General features: G+C 47.5%; 1 protein-coding gene across 2 annotated transcripts in view; it reads right to left on the reverse strand.

Annotated features, from left to right (window-relative positions):
• Nucleotides 1–5,512: 5,512 nt before the first annotated feature.
• Nucleotides 5,513–18,163, reverse strand: part of COLQ (collagen like tail subunit of asymmetric acetylcholinesterase) — a 29,000-nt gene continuing 16,349 nt past the window's right edge. Inside the window, exons 11-15 of one of the 2 annotated variants that reach the window (XM_025043655.1) lie at nt 12,374–12,513; nt 11,264–11,383; nt 10,727–10,847; nt 8,995–9,097; nt 5,513–7,095 (exon numbers count right to left, since the gene is read on the reverse strand). In XM_025043655.1, the coding sequence (XP_024899423.1) occupies nt 7,026–7,095; nt 8,995–9,097; nt 10,727–10,847; nt 11,264–11,383; nt 12,374–12,513 (554 nt within the window). In that variant the 3' untranslated portion in view covers nt 5,513–7,025. The remainder of the gene's footprint in view (nt 7,096–8,994; nt 9,098–10,726; nt 10,848–11,263; nt 11,384–12,373; nt 12,514–18,163) is intronic. The other variant, XM_025043656.1, reaches the window with a different exon arrangement.

Here is an 18,163-nt window from a genome sequence, read left to right on the forward strand (position 1 = left end):
AATAGACATTCAGATGCTTATAGCCCAATGAGTGGGAGGCGGAGGGAACCAACTATCGGAGTAGAGAGGGTAGACTTAGAGAAAACATTCCAGGCATTTAGAGACAGCTAAAAACTATCCATCTGATTTTCATAATTTTGAAGTTTCTAACTGAATTGTTAAAATTGCCTTTCCTTTGTTCTGTACGTCTACCAACTATGGGTCATTAGGTGAGGTGTAAAGACTTAAGTCCGAACGATCTGAGGAACCATGGCAAACCACAGTAAAGACGTGATTTGGAAAACAACACAAACTAGATATTTGTAATGATGCCACTCATTAACTTTTATTTCTGTAGCGGAATCATTTTTTTTCTCTATGTGGTATTAATATGTATGTGCTTCAGTAGTGGAAAAACTTGAAAATTCCAAAATCCTTACTTCCCTTTTTGAGAGGCTGGTTAAGTAGGGTGTGTACGGGTGTGTACAGGTGTGTGCGGGTTTGGTTGTGTGTGTGTGTGATGTATTTATTACATTATTTTGAAAGAGTAATATTCTGTTATGTGGATGTATATTAGGTACAGCCAAATCGGATGTTCCCATTTGGCGAGGAAGGTAGGATTTCTGAAACTCAGGCCTTAACCAGTGGGTTGGAGGACAAGACCAATTGAAGCTTTATGGAATGTGTGTTTTCGTTGCTCCTGTTGTTTCCGTCTTGAGTTCATTGTCTCATTCTTTAATAATTTTTAAAATTTTGTGCTTAAAAGTTTATTTTGCTTAATTATGAAGTAGATGTGCATGTTTACATTTATGTAAAATATTTGCTGTGTAAAGTTTTTTTGGTTTATTCTCTTAAAAGATCATTATATTTAAGTAAAAGTTAAAGTCAGCAATACACTTCCTGTCTTGGTGGATTTTATTTTCTAATGAAATCAATGAAAAATATAAGATTCTTTTAGGAATCCTTTGTGCTTAACCTTGATTATCTAAATTGATTCCTTCTTAGTTTGGTGTTACGTTTATTAGGACATACACCTCATTTTTAAAAGATGTGTAAGTTCAAAACTAAAGGATGACTTTAGTGAGCCACATGGCATCTGAGGCCATTTTCCTTGGTCTGGAAAGGCAGGCTTGGCTTTGGGTCTGAGAACCACGCAAAGTTTAAACCGAATTCCTAGACATATCTTAGTCATTTTAGCTCACCAATTTCCTTCACCTGGAATGCCATGCCACACCTCTGACCCCCGACTGACACTTGATGGCTGGAAGTGATCCTGCCTCCTGCTTCTATTCCATACCTCTGATCAGCAATGCCCACATCTGTCTTGTGGTCTTGGCTCCCTTGATAGACTGTAAACCCCTAGGTGGCTGTGACCATATTCCTTTTTAATTCTGTGGTGTCTTTCACCTAATGGGTGCTCAATAAATTTGGACTGAATACAATTACACGTTAAGAGATCTAGGCCAAGAATCTGCTGCTGCTTATTCTGCAGTTGGCTCCCATTTCTTCAGGTGGAAATAAGAGTTAAACTTGAACCAGGACTCTCAGTGAGGAAGTGGTGCTATACATTCATCACATAACAGTTTAATGCTCAGTTAACTTGCCACTACAATAACATAACAAACTATCTCCAAACTCAATGGCTTACAATGATAAGCATTTATTTTGCTCACAAGTCTGGATTGGCGATTTAAACTGGGCATAGCTATAGACAGTTCTGGTCTTGATTGGGCTCCTTGATATGCCTGGCAGTTGACAGGTTCAGCTGATCTAGGAGGCCTTAGCCAGCAAAACAGGCGACTCAGGCAGGTCAGCTCCACGTGTCATCCTCTAGCCTGGGCATGTTGTCATGCCAGGCAGAATGAGAATAAACACAACTGTCTCTGTCACAATTGCTAACATGTCATTGGCCAAAGCAGGGCACAGGCCAAGTTCGAATCAAGGAGTGGGAAAATACCCTCCACTAGTTGATGGGAGGAGTTGCAAAGTGCATTGGAAAAGTATAGATACAGGGAGGTATGAAAATTTGAGGAATTATTGCAATCAATCTTTCACCTCAACATATCCCATGTCTCCACTACGGTTGAGGACACTGGGCCATGAGATCACTAAGGCTCCTCCCAGCTCTGGCTTTTCTCCTGGCCAGATAAATAAGTCCCAGGGGGAGTTAAGACATTTCTGTTTATGGCTCCTGCAGAGGGCACCAAACCCAAGTCGATGGCTTCTCTAGGCTTAGCACTTCCCTCTTTATTCACTGTGTGTAGTTTGCTTCCTTCCCATCCTTTCTAACCTAGAGCAGTATTCTAGTTATCTAGTACTAAGTAACAAACTACCCCAAAACTTAGTTGCTTAAAACAACAACTTTATCTAATGGAATTTGTTAGGACAGAACTTGGCTGGGCAATTCAGCTCTTTGTGGCTTCAACTGAGGTCACTCGGAGGTACTCAGTTGGCAAATGGGCAGGAGTGGAAGTCCAGGCTGACTTCACTCACATATCTGGTACCATGGTGGGGTAGGCTCATTTGGGAACACCAACCAGAGAACCTACATAGCCTTGCTAGCACAGCAGTCTCGGGGTAGTCGGTCTTAATGTGATGGCTGCCTTCCCCTAGAATGTTGTGTTCTGAGAAGCTGCGTGGCCTTTTAAGACCTAGCATGGGAAGTCATACCGCATCACCTCCACAGTATTCTACTGGTCAAAGCAGTCAAAAGCCCACTTAGATTCAAAAGGAAGGGATCTGGACTCTACCCGTTTAATAGAAGAGTACTAAAAAGCAACCCACCCCAAGTCCCCACCTTTCCTCCCTGTGTTTTTGGTCTACTGCAGTGGTCTTCAGATGAGCCATCTCCTTGGAGCAGTGGCTCTTAAAATGTCCTGCTGGTCCATCAGCATCAGCATTCCCCGGGACCTTGTTAAAAATGCAAATTCTCAGGCCCCACTCCAGGCCTGCTGAATCAGAAACTCTGGGCTGAGACCCAGTAATCTTTTTCGTAAGCACTTCTGGTCATTCTGACGAGCCCTAATTGAGAACAACTGCCCTGGGGAAGACTGATGAGCCTCAAGTGATGACCCATGACCAGGATGACTACCTTCAAGTTCCCATCGCAGGTGTTATATTGAGCATAACCTGGGGCAGGACATGCAGTGGACTGTGGTACTGTTTATGAGTTGGAACATCAAAGACAGAAAAATTCATCATTGTCCTTGAAGAAATTACGGGGACCAAAATAACCATAAATGAAATTCTCTTGAGATACTAGTGTCTGCAGCAGAATTTCAGTGTTACATAGGCATCTTGGGACAGACACACTGGTCATCATTCTAATAGAGGCATGGAAGGCACATATGGGTCAAATAGCCTAAGACTCTCCAAACCTCATTATAATTAATGGGCCAACCTACGGCCAGTGACTTTTACTTGAGTTTCTATAAAGGGAGTGGGGCAAGGGGGAACAGAGAGCAGGGGAAATAACCAATTTCTGCCTTTAGTAAGATTGTTTCTTGTAGACTTGTCTGACTAAAAAGTCAACTATCGGGACTGCAAATAACTCAGGTAAATCCCCAGAGAGAAATGGGAGTTATTTTCCTCTCTCAGGGGGGTTGGGTGAGGTGGAGTGGGGAGTCTTTAACCCATGACTCTTGTGTGATTTGAAACCCTCTCAGAATGGTTACAAATGAAGATGAGGGAGAATAGATGACACTTCTGGAACTTCTGGGTGGTAACTGTGGGTGCTCAAGTGTAACCTTGGTGAACCACGAGGGTCCATCACCTGTGAGCTCATGGTTACAAACTGAAGATCTGAGTTTCATTGTAAATTTAAACTGGTTCACACCATTATAGGGGAAGGATGGAGCAGACGACTCAAGTATAACAGTCACTGGGCCATAGGTTGGCCCAGTAATTATAATGAGGTTTGAAGATTCTTAAGCAATTTGACCCACATGTGCCCTCTATGCCCTTATTAGACTGGTAGATGGCCAGCATCCCGTCTGTCCCAAAATGCTCAGCAACTACCATCTTTCCAAGCACTGGTTTCTAAGTATTAGTTACCAAGCTTCCTTCAAAGACTACTTTGCTTACACATTTGTCACTCAAACGGCTTTGCCCATCCCCACATTTCCCTGGTTATAGTAAGAGCTTCTGGGCTGGCCTAGAGAGTCCTGGCCACAGGTAGATACTTGGGATTGGAAACAAACCCGTTCAGACTGAGAGTGTACAGTTCAGCCCTGTGCCCTGCCATTCATCAAATTGCCTGAGCAGACACTGATATAAAGCCAGCAGCAAAGTTAATAGGAAGTGATCTTTCTCTCAAAGTCACCGCTGCCGCTTGAAAGTGTCATAATCATTCCTTTGAGTGACTACTACTTTCTTTCTAATGACATCGCCAGCCTCCCATTGTTACTCCTGCCACCTGAACAAAAATCACTGTGAAACTTTGTCATGGGCTGTCAAAACTTTGCAGTTTGCAAGCCTGTCAGTAAGAATGGAGTGTTCCATTCTTACCTGGAAGACCTGAACTGTGTGTCACTTTGACACAGAGAAGCAGTTTCAATTTCCATCCTAGATGCAGAAGTTCTGAAAGGGTTTTTCAGGCATAACATTCCATGTTTTTCTTAACTGGTCCACTTTCCGGTCCAGGCTGCTTGTTGAGCCCTTTATGCACAGCTTGCTTTACTTTGTGCCTGTCCCAACACTGCTTCATGTACGTTCTTCTTACTCTCCCTCCCTCCCCAAATCCTATCACGATCTTGTCTTTCTGGGTTTGACGGGGTACCCCATTGCTCCTCTGGTGTTTGGTCTCCCTACTACCTACCAGTCAGTAAACCTAATTTTGATGGTCTATGGGTTCATCCCTGGTGGTATTTATTTATCAAATGGGCTACCGTGCAGCAGAGTTTGAGAACCACTGCTTTTTCTCACGGCTTTGCAGTAAAGGCTGTGCTCCAAACTGCTGTCAAAAGTGAACTCACGTAACTGGCCTCAAATGGGGAAGAAAAATACCCCAGGTCCCCAAAGATGTGATTGAATTGGGCTGAGCTACTAAATAATAATGACACAGATAAAACCTAACACTTCTTAAACAGTTTCTAGGTGTCAGACATTTTAACTATATGCTCGCTAAAATCCAACACAACCCTGAAATAAGATACTATTATTCCCAGTCTATTGATGGGAAAATAGAGACTCAGAGAAGTTAAGCAAATTATGCACGATAGTTAAACAGATTCATGCCCACCAAGGTGTGAGGCCCAGAAAAGGGACCCTCTCAGCCAGGCCCAAGGCAGTATTGAATCTCCATCCCGTCCTAAAGATCCTCATACAAGGCTGGGGCTGGGGCTGGGTTAGCAAGCCGAGGCTTTGTGATCCTGGGCAAGTTCCTTCACATCTCTGAACCTGTTTTCTCCTCTCTGCCTGAGGAAGCAGGACTGCTTCCAAATTCTAGAATCCTTTGCAGGGTCTGGGAAGAGAATTTGAATTCAGACCCCTCATTCCATCCAGCAATGCTGGACACTAGCCCCAAACCCCCAGAGAAGAGAAAGCCACAGTTGGGGAAAAGAGCTGTCTTTATTTCTTGATTTCCTACCCAGAGATCCCAGCATGAAGGTGGTGACTTTACATGAGAGCAGATCACCCCAGGGCTTGCAGTAGAGGCTGAGGAAACCAAGCTGGCCAATGTGCCCATCTCTGAAGACACCACCTTCGGGTTGACCCCGTCCACTATAGACCACCAGCATGATGGCCAGCTGGGCCAGAGGCTCCTATCTGTTGAGTCCCCAGGACTTAGCCAAATTAAATAGCTTTGTACGAAAGTCCAGGAGTGTCCCTTCGTCTGATAACAAATGGGCAAACCCCACTCAAGGTCTGCTGTGGGGAAGACGTCTTTCTAAAACAATGCCAAGGCCCACTCAGGAAAGATGGTGATGAAAGGCAGCTCACAGACATGCAGGACAACGACCCTGTAGACACGTGGGAGACTCGGCATACAGACGGGAGGACCAAGCTGCGCACTATGGAGACACGGGGAGGCCACAGGGCGTTCAGGGGTCAGCAGGCAGCCAGGAGCTGGAGCTCGGGACAGGAACCGTCTCTGCCTAAAAGTGGTGGGGTCCCAGACGGGACATCCAGGGCGGGGCTCTCCTCAGGGCTGAAGAAACACGGACAGCCTGCCCAGTTGTGGACTCAGGTCACTTTGCCAGAGACTTTCCTGAATTAGAAATGGACGAGAGAGGCATTTGAGAGACAGAGGCCTAAGTGCAGAGAGCCACAAGGTCAAGATGGTGCCTGGGATGGTGAAACCATGAGAGCTGTCCCTTTGGGAAATGGTCAAGAAGCGGAAGGCCACTCATCTGCTATTGTCTACGTGGCAGGCACCACAGCTGAGCCTCCACCCAATACTTGAGGCAGAGTAAGGGGTTGGTGGCTTTCTCAGTACTTCTTCACAGTTGAGTCTCTTGTTGGGGGACGTCCACATGGGGCTATACTGGGCTGTGGCCAGTTGAGGGGACCCTCAGGAGGTCCAGAGCTGTGAGCCACTATGAGAGAATGGACCCACTTCCTGCTGTGCGGTTCACAGGCCTGGAGAGACTCGGAAGCTGGTTGTCCTGGTGAAAATGCCCACATTTCTGGAGGTCAGAGGGATGGAGAGGCCTGTACCCCAGACGCCCCAAACAGGATGAGAACAAATAGTCTGCAGGTCCATGTGTGTGTAACAGTGCTAAGCCAGTCCACGGCCTGGAAGGGCAACACGCGGGAATAGAACAGGCACTGTAGTTCAGCTACTGGCCCGATCTGAGCGATGGGTCACAGTCCCCAGGCTGGGCATGTGGGAGGTTTTCCGGTATTTTGGATTAAGACAGGATGCACTGGTCCTAAGTTCTTCCAGTTGGACTGAGTTAAAAGCACATCTTAGCAGCACGAGTTTGTCCTTGTCTTGGTTGCAGGAAGGCGATGGAAACCGGACCAGGATGGTGCGAGGTCAGTTTCACGAGGGTGGAGAAGCTGCTGCAGGCATGTGAGAGGCAGCCCGCCTCCTCCTGGCGCCCTCAGGTGAAGTAGCGGCAGGGCGTGGAGTCGATGTAGCAGTACGGGGTGCACTGCAGGTCCCCATAAGACCTGAGGAGGCAGACACGTGTCAGGGTGGACATGGGGAAGTGAGCAGGGGAGCTCCTGCCTAGCCCTCAGGACAAAGCCACCTCTGGCGACTTTCGGTCGAACCTCATCAAACAGCAGCCACTGCTGCCACCTTACTTAGGGCCAAGGGTTCTATAGAGACTATTCTCATTCTTGTTTGGGGTAAGGGGCTTGGGGGAGTTGAGTCTAGGCCTCTGGAGTGTTTTCTCTTGAATCCAGCTGAGGAATCCGGGTAAAAGGAGTTGGTAGTCTTGTTTTTAATATAGCATCTCTGAGAGAATCGCCCCCGTCTCAAGGCCTGAAATGTTTCCAGCTCTGTCCATTAGATTATGCTATACTGATGCAAATGTCCGATTGCTGTACGATTCAATATGGCAGCCACTGGCCACATGTGGCTACTGAGCTCTTGAAATAAGATTAGTATGACTAAAAAATTAGATTTTAAATTTTATTTAATTTTAATTAATTTAAATTTAAATAGCCACATGTGGCTGTGGGCTGCCATATTGGACAATGCAGTCTATACCTCTGTAAGCCCAGTACTAGTGCCCAGATGGTGGGTTATACATTCTACTTATGTTCTGGAGTTCAGGAGAGTAACCACAGTGAGCCAGTGGGCAAGCCCTGGGCTCGATGAGAGCCTGTACTTGTGAGTGATTGTGTACTCTCAGCTGTCTCCATGGAGCCATTATCCAGCTCAGACCTCCCGCCAACTCTCTGGCAGGTGGCTGTTAGGAAGCCTCCTCACTGCAGAGAGGGGGCAGTGCATACACTAGATGCAGTGGGGGGCCTGGCTAAGCCCAAAGTGCTCAGAGTCTTGGGATGACAACAGATCTGTAATTCCCCCAGCCTAGTTTGATGTGTTAATATGCATTTGGTAGGGGGGTTTTAAAAAGACCCCCTCCACCTTGAAGAGAGAGATGAGAGGGGGCAATAGAGAGACAGGCCTGGTGTCTGTTCCCCAGCCCTGCCAAGGGCCTGGGTCCAAACCTATCGGAGGAACAACACTGGAAGCAAAGGCTGAAGAGACTGAAACTCTAAGGGACTGAGGAGGGGTGTTGGGGGGCGGTGGGGAAGAGCCTCCCCATCTGCCCTAGAACGCTATGCAACTCCGGTTCTGGAGGATTAGGGGGAACATGGTGCCATTTTACATCTTGAAAGGAGCCTGGGCATGGAATGAGCGCCTCACAGGCCAGTGGCCCTCAGTTGGCTTGAGAGATGTCCAGGTAGAGGCTGGAACATTGGAATGTCTATCCTAAGCAATGTGAACTCCCCACTGAAGAGTCTCAGAAGTAACTAGAGGGGTCCTTGAAGGGAATACTAAGTTCTTAGAGTTTTCTGGAAGGAGCCACAAGCCAGCAAAACTAGTTATTAATTCTGGTGTGGTCTCACTGGCACCCACAGGCCTGCCCAGAAGTAAGGAGTTGTTCCAGAGAGTGCAAGTTATACAGATGCTTAGATTCTTTGAAACACCCTGATGCCTCCACCCTCCGCTGGGCTTCTCTCCCAGGCCCACAGCCCAGAATACTAATGTGGTCATGGCAGCCACCAGGGATGGGGGCTGCTCGTGTGGGGCAGCAGCTAAGCTTACAGATCGCTGACCCCCAGGGGCCCAGGATGGAGCTGGTGGCTGTGTCTGTCCCAGTTTGTCCTCGGTGGCATGCAGCCTGCCCCAGAAGGACACATGGTGGTTATGGTTTCACTGCCTGTCTCCCCTGGGTGAGCAAGATCATGTGTTGTGTTGTTACCATACCTCCGTATCTGGAAAGTACCAGAAATGTACGAGGCACTCAAAATTGTAAAGGAAAGAAGAGGAAGAACGAGGGAGGGTGGCAGGTGGGAAGGAAGGGGTGTTATGAGAGCACGTGACGCCCTCCCTACCCAGGGAGATAGGTCTCGCATGTCAGGTGGCCAAAGTCAGAGCCGTCACAGTCCTCCACGCCCTTGTGCCGGTGACCATCTCCACAGTATGCTCGGTGACAGCCTGAGGGGACACAAGGAGGTACAGATCTGAGAAGGGGCAGGGGCAGGACAGGCTTGCCAGCCTGGGTGGGCCCCACTCACTTAAAAGGACTTTCTCTACTAAGGCTCTATCTGGTAAAATCGTGGCCTAAAGCATCCATCCAGAGCATGAGCCCTTCGTGCTCATGGACTTCACTAAAGCTTTAAATGGACTTCAATAAAGTTTCGTGTGCATCCAGGGACCACCCCTCAGACCCCAAATCCCACACTGGAGAATAAGGAGACTCAGACTCCAGCCCAGTCCTGCCACTTGTTAGCCAAGCATCCAAGAGCAGCCATTTGGCTTCCTGAAGCCTCAATGTCCTTATCTCAAACCTGGCGCATGGACACCACCTCCCCCTCACAGGACCACTGTGGGCTTCCGTGAGCTGAGGGTCAGGAGACTGAGCATTGGGCACAAGTGATGGCCATGGTGGCTCTTGTCTGTCTACAGAGAGCTTCCAGGGTGGGTGACTCCATATCCCTGGGGAGCCAGATGGTCTTCAAAGGGATCTCTATTTTCACACAAAGGGAGGGTCTTGGAGTATGAATGCCACCCTCATTTTCACAAGGCTTTCAGACCCCATTTGTTCCTTCCTGCTGCATGATCTCCTTTTTGACAGTGTCCGCAGCAGAGGCAGAAAGGACTCCAGGAAAGGCCAGCATCCTGGGGATCACCATCCCAGGAACTGTCACAGGAAGTGCAGTTTCTCACTCCACCCCACCCCCACCCCTGTGCACACCTTCCTCACCACGCCGTCACCCTTCCCTTGAGCTTCCTGCAGGAAAGGAACTCAACTTTGTATCTCCAAATCCCTAACCCCGAGCAGAGTCTGGCAAGGGCTTAATAGTAATTCGGTGAAGGGATGTTGAACCCTCACTAGACCCCGACAATCCACACACATTAGTTCATAGAATCTCTAAAGATTTAAGTGGTCAGTACCGCTATACCCATTTTTCAGTTGAGAAGAGTGAGGCTTGGAGCTATCACTTCCCCATCACCCCACTCACTGAGTAGCTGCTCTGAGCTGGAGGTGGGTTAGTGGCTCTTCAAGCCTGCATTTGAACACTGTTCTGTCTGACTCTAAAGCCTATGCTTTTCACTTCATCTTCTACTTTTGTTACCCGATTTATTTTAAAAAGCAAAGCAAACCCTCCAGTGCTAGGCTGCCTGTCCATCTTGGTAGCATCCTGTAAGCCTGAAGGCCTGAAGGCAGGTCTGGCCAGCCCACTGCCCCTAAAAAGGGTTTTTCTAGTAGGGCTCAATCTAGTAAAACTGAGTCTTGACTTAAATTCATAGCTTTTCCCTTTTGCATCGCCCTTATCTTTTGAACAAGAATATGAATTGGTATATGGATTTTGCCAAGAAGTAGGATTCAGAAAAAAGCGAAGTACTGGTGGCTCCTCTGAGGACAAGGTCCTTGACACCAACCCCCACTGGCATGCTTGGATGGTAGAAGTTAACATTTGTCCTGAATGGAGAAGGTTGTCCCCACAACAGCACAGGTACATCATCCCTCCGGCTCTAGAATTGTCCCAAACCACCACAGCTGGTGTCTAGGGCTTGCCCTGACCCCCGCCCCAGAGCTCTCCTCGGCTGGGCCTCACTCACCTATGCAATCGTCACCCACATCGTTGTTCCCGTCGTCACACTCCTCCCCGGGCTGTAGGACCCCATCCCCACAGGAGCCGCGGTAGTCTACAGTGTAGTCCACAGGATAGAAAGGGGTCAGCTGGTCAAAGAAATATACCATAGTTACCAGGGACAGCGTGCCAGGCAGGGCAGTCATTGACACTGGGGACAGAGGCTCTAGGTCCAGAGGGCAGCCCCTGGCTTCCTCCTGAGTGGGAAAGGCATTCCTTTCCCGTTGCCGAAAGCTCTGTAGTTGGCAGGGCGTCTGGGCCAGAGCAGTCGGTGGCCGAGCAGTACAGCGATATGAGACTATCTGGATCCTTGGCTCAGAGAGGAGATTCTGTTTGGGGAGCAGGGGCATGGAGAGCTGCTCAGAAATAGAGAGAAGGATGCTCGGCCCTTCCATGGAAAGACTGCAAAAAGCTCTGCACTAGGCCTAACTGTTGGCCTTCCCTACCTTTAATGACGTGTCCCTTTTCTGGGTGGGGTATGTCCTAAGTGCACGCCTCGGGGTACCTGGATGGGGAGCCAGCCAAGGCTGTCCTTGAAGTACAGAGATCTCTGGTCTCTGCGGAAGGCAATGGCGTTTTGGGTGTTCAGCCTCTCAAGCTCCTCCTGGTTGTTGACCACAAAAATCTGCCAGAGAACACACTGGTGAGGTGTTCAGAAAAAACTTCTACAGGGGGCAGGGAAAAGCTAGAGGAAGACACAGAATCGCCAACCTCGGGCTGTTCAACAGTGGGAAGAGGGATTTGCATGTTATATTCTAGCGTTCCTCCAGAAGTGGGAAGGAATGGCTTGGTTCCCACACCTTTGCAATTCACTTCCTGATGTCTAAATTTGAAATAAAAATAGTCGCCATAATTTAAAAATTTTAAACATTTAAATTATTCCCAAGACTTAAGGAGAAAGGTGATGTCATCTAAGCAAGTACTTCAACACCTAGAAATGATTCTTAACAAAATTCTTATACTCAAAGATGTTCATTACAGTGTTATTTACATTAGTGAAATGCTTGGGAGCACTCTATTAACATCAGACAGTAGGGAACTGGGTGAATAAATCACAGCACAACCACATGATAGATAGAAGAGTATGCATTGATTCAAACGATGTTTATGATGAACTGATGACCAGGCTTTACTTGAAAACAATCCAAAGGGGTGGGCAGTAGTAAGTAGGCATAAAGAGGAAACAAGATTAGCCGTGAGTTGATAATTATTAAATTTGGGTAAAGGGTACATGGAAGTTCATTAAGCTATTTGTTTTGTTTTTGTATTTATTTGAAATTTTCAATGTGTGTGTTTTTTTATGTGTGTGTATTTTTTTGTGTATTTTGTTTGTTTGTTTGTTTGCATAAAAAGACCAAAAAAACCCCACAAAAAAAAACAAAAAGAAAAAACCACTCCAAAATGGACCCACAACCAAATGGACAATTTGGGTTTCTTTTTTTGATATTTCCTCTATTTTCCAATTTCTTATATGTGTGTACCCAGTAAATGGGGGAAATAAGTTTTACTAAATACAGACATACATACAAAATAAGATTTACTCTTAAAAAGCCCCGAGAGGATCAAATGTTGTCCTAATGGACAACACCCCAGATTTCGCCCAGAAGGACCTTACCGCAGGAACTCGCGGGGAGCTGGGCCCATACACGGATTCCCCGTAAGAAGGGTTATTCACATTCATGGGCGTTCCACAAAGACATCTTCCTGGAGGCCCGGGAAATCCTCTTTCCCCTTTGGGTCCCATTACAAATTGTCCTAGGAAGCAACAGACTGTTGTGTAACTAGCGCCAAGGAAGAGAAAACCAAACAGCCCAGAGAAATGTGAGTGACCTTCACAACAGAAGGAAGGTTAAGTCCCCAGTATTTCAGGGCAGGCCTGGGGCAGAGGTTCAAAGAGATGCTTTTGAGCCAAGATGTGGGAGAGGTGATATTCTGTGTGGGTCCCTGAACCATGCTGGGTGCGGTAACACCTTTCCCAAGCCCCCTTCTCCCTTCCCTCTCTCTATGCTTTGGAGACTAGACAAACAGGGATTCTACTTCCCAGACTCTGTTGCATCTGAAGGTGACCAGGTGCCACAGTGTCGGCCAATGCAGGGTCTGTGGTGGGAGAAGGGTGGGCATCTGGGACACTCTATCCTGATAAGGGCGAAACATAGCTGGGGGAAGGCATAGCTTCCCCCTTCTTCCCGCCCTGAAGACAGAAGATGTCTGGTGCTGCAGCAGCCACATTGCAAACATAAAGTAATAAGGATGAGAAGAGAAGCCAACTTAAGGGAAAAACCAGGGGCTCATGGGGCCTGGAGCCCTGATAGTGACACTTAAAGGCTGGACCAAAGCTGGCCACTGGCCACTTCTGGGCTTCCTTGTTGCATGAAAAGAACAATCCTGTTTGTTTAGACCACTATCAATAGGGACTGCTTGCAGATGATCAAATTGCTGACTGATAACTTTTATTGTTTCTTATTTATTTTATATTGTTCTTCTTATACATAGGATCTTTACAAAAGAGTGTCTGAGTGTGCATTTCCTTGATTTCTTCCGAAAGAAAATGGAACATTAAAAAATGCTCAGCCCACTTACTCTTCCCTGGTACTGAGTGAAGAGTGTCTTGAAAAGACATGATCAGGAAATTTACTCCCTGCAATGTGAGATACCTGCTAGGGTAGTAGTTCTCACCTTGACTTTTAAAGGCCTTGATGCCCAGGCCACACCCCAGACCCATTCCATCAAGACTGCTGAGCACAGAACCCAGGCAACCACACTTAAAAACTCTCAAGATGATTCCAGTGTGCACCCAGGTTGAGAACTGCTGGTAATACGGAAATTCCATTCCCTCAACAGATCGCTCTCCCCTTCACCCTCCATCCCTCCCCTCCAGGTGCCTGACCGCCCCCACCCCCACTCCTGATCTGGGTTCAAACACTGCCTTCTCAGGGAAGCCTTTCTGAATCCTCACACTCTGTCATGTTCAACTCGGATACAATTTCATGCCTTTTCTTCAAGGTACTTATCTGTTCGTGATTGTATATATTATGAGATTCTTTGATCTCCCCTCAAGAATTTAAGCTCCATGAGTGCAGGGTTGGTGCCTGTTTTCATTCACTAGGACTCGACACACAGTAGGGGAATGGTAGTTGTTTGATGACTGACTGACTGACTGATTGAATGACTGAATGAATCAATCAATCAATCAATGCAGACTAACTGGAAAGGAAAGATCTTCAGAAAATGCTAGAAGTCACACTCTGGTTGGCAGAAAAGTGCTACAGCAAGAGCCATTTGACTGAGAGAGAGGAAAGATGGGGACTAAAAAATGAAATAAGTGCCCCTCCCCCAGGGAAAATAAGGAGGAGTCTGGTCATAGCTTTCAGGTCGTAAAACATGCAAGGCAGCCAGTAACGGGGTGCACAGTTTGCAGACCCCAGAACGGCAAGAAATAAAATGACCCCAGAGGAGAGGTCTGGTCAGGAGCCCAGGGAAACAGCTGCAGCTGGAGGAGGAGCCCCCAGTGGGAAGACCCCCACACCCTGAGCCTTCGTGAGCTAGTGGACAGATATGTCCAAGATCAGGATGCTGGCGGCGCGAGGGGAAGGGAGGCTTGCCAACATCTTACACCAGCTAACGGCTGTTTGTTCTAATAGAAATATGAATACGATTCTGTAGGGAGAGCTCCAGTCTTGTATTCTGATATTTTCAGCAGAGCCCAGAGAGGCAGAGACTCCACCAGCCCAGGAATATTCTGGGTACTTAAAAACCTAGGGAAATTGAGGTAGGAATGCTCTGTAACCAAGGACATGAGAGTGGCACTGGAGTAGACTTCCGGCAGGTTCTGTGACCCCAGCGACTCCTCCGGAACAGTGGCCTCAGAGGGATTCAGGGGTTTGTCCATTATCCAACTAATTTGTACTGAGGCTAAGATTTGAATTCATGTTTGACCTAACGCTATGCTGTTCAAAAGACAAATATCCAAGAATATTGATGCTCGAAGGAAGCTGGCAATTCCCAGGTACCACACTGATTCACTTATACCCTGTCTGGGTGCAGAAAAGACTCAGCCAAATTTATAATTTGGTTATTGCAAATTACATCCTAAAAGCATTTTGCCTTTACTCCCTCCCTTACTCCAACTCCTTTTTCTCTGTAACTTGGGTAATAAAAAGCTCCCACCATCTCCACCTCCCCCAGCACTATTCCATGTCACGCCACTGGCACCAGAACTTGATAAGATAGGATGTGGTAGGGAGGCTTCTTCCTGCCACCACTGCAGCTTCCCTGCCGCTTCCTCCCAACTGTCGGAGGGCATCTGTTGCCTCCGCCTACTTCTTGTCAGGCTTCACTGAAAGACACAGCAACCTGCACCTCCCTACCTCGGCCTCTCGAAGCTGGTCCAGTGGGCCTGGCCTGTCCAGCACCCCTGCAGCCAGAGGACCTGTTCTCCATCTTTACCCAGAGAACTTCCCATCACCATTGGCTGCTGCAGGGGGAGCAGGTCTGAGAGGGGATCTGGGAGAAGGCAGAGGAACCATAGAATAGTCTCCATATCACCCCCAGGTTCCACTTTGCCCCTGCGGAGGCTGCATGGCCAAGCGGGGAGGTCTGTGACCCAGGAGCCACAGACTGATTCAGCTGAGCCCCTAGTCGGCTCTGTGACATTGGGGAAGTCATTTCTCTTTGAGGCTCAAAGTTCTTACCTATAAAGGAAGGGTTGGACTAGCCCAGGAGAGCTTAGCCTGTGTTCCGCAGAGCCCTAGGGTATCCCCAGATGGATTTGGGGCAGGAGTTCTGGATCTCTGGGAAGTAATGTGCAGAATCTTGGGTAGACCCATTTTTTTTTTCCTGAGCATGAGTTTGAGACTTTTATTAGACTCTCAAAGGTAGTCTCAGGAACTGCTCTGGGGCCCTATTCCAACTCTCCATGATTATCCAACTGGTCCCAGGCACAGGGAAGATCTATTATAAACTCCTCCTTCCCTTCTTACTCTCCCAAAGAACAGGATTATTGCCCCATTTTCTTCAGACTTCTCATTCTGAGAGGTTCCCAGAAAGGAAGTGGCTCAAAGAAAGGCACAGGGAGGGGACATCAATCCAAAGAGACAGTCAGTATCCTGCTTGCCTGCTGTGCAGTAAATACCCAGGTGGGACAGACTGAGAGCCAATGTGGGCACCTGCAGGGACCAGCCCCAGCCATCCCACCTGCCAGGTGCCATGGGATGTGAAGCAGGCTCAGCCAGATCCTGCCTCAAGGACTTGCATCTCAAAAGAAAATGAAACAGGGAAAAGAGTTACCAGTGGAGGAGCCATAGCAGAAGGCAATGGGGCCCCAAGAGAAGGAGACCCATCTGTTAGAGACAAAGGAAGGCCTTACTGAAGAAAGGGCTTTGAAGGAAGGAAAGGCTTTTTATTGGGTGGACCAGAGGATGACAAGAATGCCATTTGGGCTACATGGGCCCAGAGAGACTATGGGAAAATGCTCTAGCTCTGCAGAGAGCAGGGCATCTGCTGGAGGACAGAGGGCGGCATGGCTGGGATCTGGCAGAAGATGGGGTAGTGGAGGGGAAGGGGACGTGAGCATACTCAACTGAGCGAGAAGGAGGTGGAAGACCAGGAGGGAAAACAAGACTACACTGGCCCTACTAAAGGGGTGTGGTTGCAATCCATCAGAGACTGGTGAGACAAACAGTGGGCATCTGAATGAGCTGCTGACAGTCTCCAGGCCCTGCCCTTCGCACCCAGCCCCAGGCCCAAGCAGGAAACTGGGATTCAGCTCAGATGGGGGCTGGCCTTGACAAACAGATGCACGCAGTGAGACTATTAAGGCCTGAGTCTGCTAAGGACCTCCTTACGCATCCACATCTCTGCTCCATCTCCCGGCTACTCCTCAGTTTTAGGAGCCCCTGACACCCCAAGGACCATGAGAGTCCCTTTCAAAGGCAAAACCCAGGCTTCGGGCCATGCTCTCAGTCCCTGGATTTGGAATGTTATGCATGCCAGAACCAAGGAGGACGAGGACTAGGTAGGACCTCCATCCACATCATCCAGTCAACTCACGAGAACAGAATATGTGGCACGGACATGTAGACTGGGCTGCACCTCAAATCCAGTTCCCTTAACGAAATAGAAATAGATGTGACAAGATAACTTATTGGCATGCTAATCGATGTTTGTTCTCTCAGGATTTCAAGCGGATAGCAAAAATTTTGTGCTTTCTTGTCCTTGCTAAAAACAGGTACTATTTGAAAACGTCTGCCTTTTGTTCTCAGAAGAAAAAGCTCCTAAGAGGGGTGGCAGTGTATGAGGAGTATGAAGAGAGAGGGGGGCTAGAGATTGGAAGAGGAGAAATCGCCCCAACCTGAAGAGAATAGAGACCCCAGGTATCCTGGAGAAGAGGTAAGGTCTCAGAAGGATGGGTTGTGGGGAGCTCTTTGGGAAGGGACCAGGATCCCTAGCCTTGAAAATGTCCTGATACCTAAGCTTGGCATGAGGATAGTGGTCACCAGGCACCCACAGACCACATGATCTTGGACGACAGGCATTTCACAGGTAAAGAGGGCAGGAAAAGGCTGGAGAGGCCTCCCCTGCTGTTTTTCTGCCATAACTCTTCAGGATCTTTGCCCAACTCCTTTGTGGCAGTCGGAGAAGCAGAGAGAACCCCAAGAATGCCTGAAATTGAATTTTCCTGGCATGCTGGAAGATTGGAATCTCAGAGCCAGTTTCAATTTGGTCTAACAAAATTGACATTTCTTGATCATCCCATGATATGGTTACAAATATATTTCCTTAAGCACGGTGGGGGAGACAGTGGGGGTGGAGTGGTGCACTGTGGAATTTTTAAATGCCTTCATTTTCTTAAGAAAAAAATCAGAATAAAAATTGTTTTGATTTCTTTTGTATATCTGAGGAGGAAGACTCTTACACAGTCAGTAAACAGTCTTCTTGGCCGTAGGGATGCTGTATTCATCCAGGCAGTGTGCTATGAAAGGCCTGACTTTGAGCTGACAAAGGAACAAACTAAATAAAGGGCTGAGCTCATCAAATTAAACAAGGTCAAACAAGGCAGCAGTGTACCTATGCCTTATTCAATGATAGACATTGATTTCTTTTTGTTTCCTCCTGTCTTTGATGCAAATCCATAAGGACTCTTCCGTAACACTGTGTAAGACAGAAAAATTTGCAATGCCTTCTTTACTTCTAGGCTTACGAAGATTTCTTGGAGCCATGAAACTTTTTTCTTAAAAAGGGTATTAGTTGATAAAATATGTGCCTGTTATTTTTCACTTAAAGTAAAAAGGACATCATAAATATAATTTTTTTCTCTTTCTCTATTTGTTCTCCAAAATGCTAAAAACAAGACCAGAATGATGTTTATCTTTCTTTTTTTTTTCTTTTGATGTTGGTCTTTCTTGTG

This window comes from Pteropus alecto, unplaced genomic scaffold (genome assembly GCF_000325575.1).
Source record: "Pteropus alecto unplaced genomic scaffold, ASM32557v1 scaffold92, whole genome shotgun sequence".
Lineage (NCBI taxonomy): Eukaryota > Metazoa > Chordata > Mammalia > Chiroptera > Pteropodidae > Pteropus > Pteropus alecto.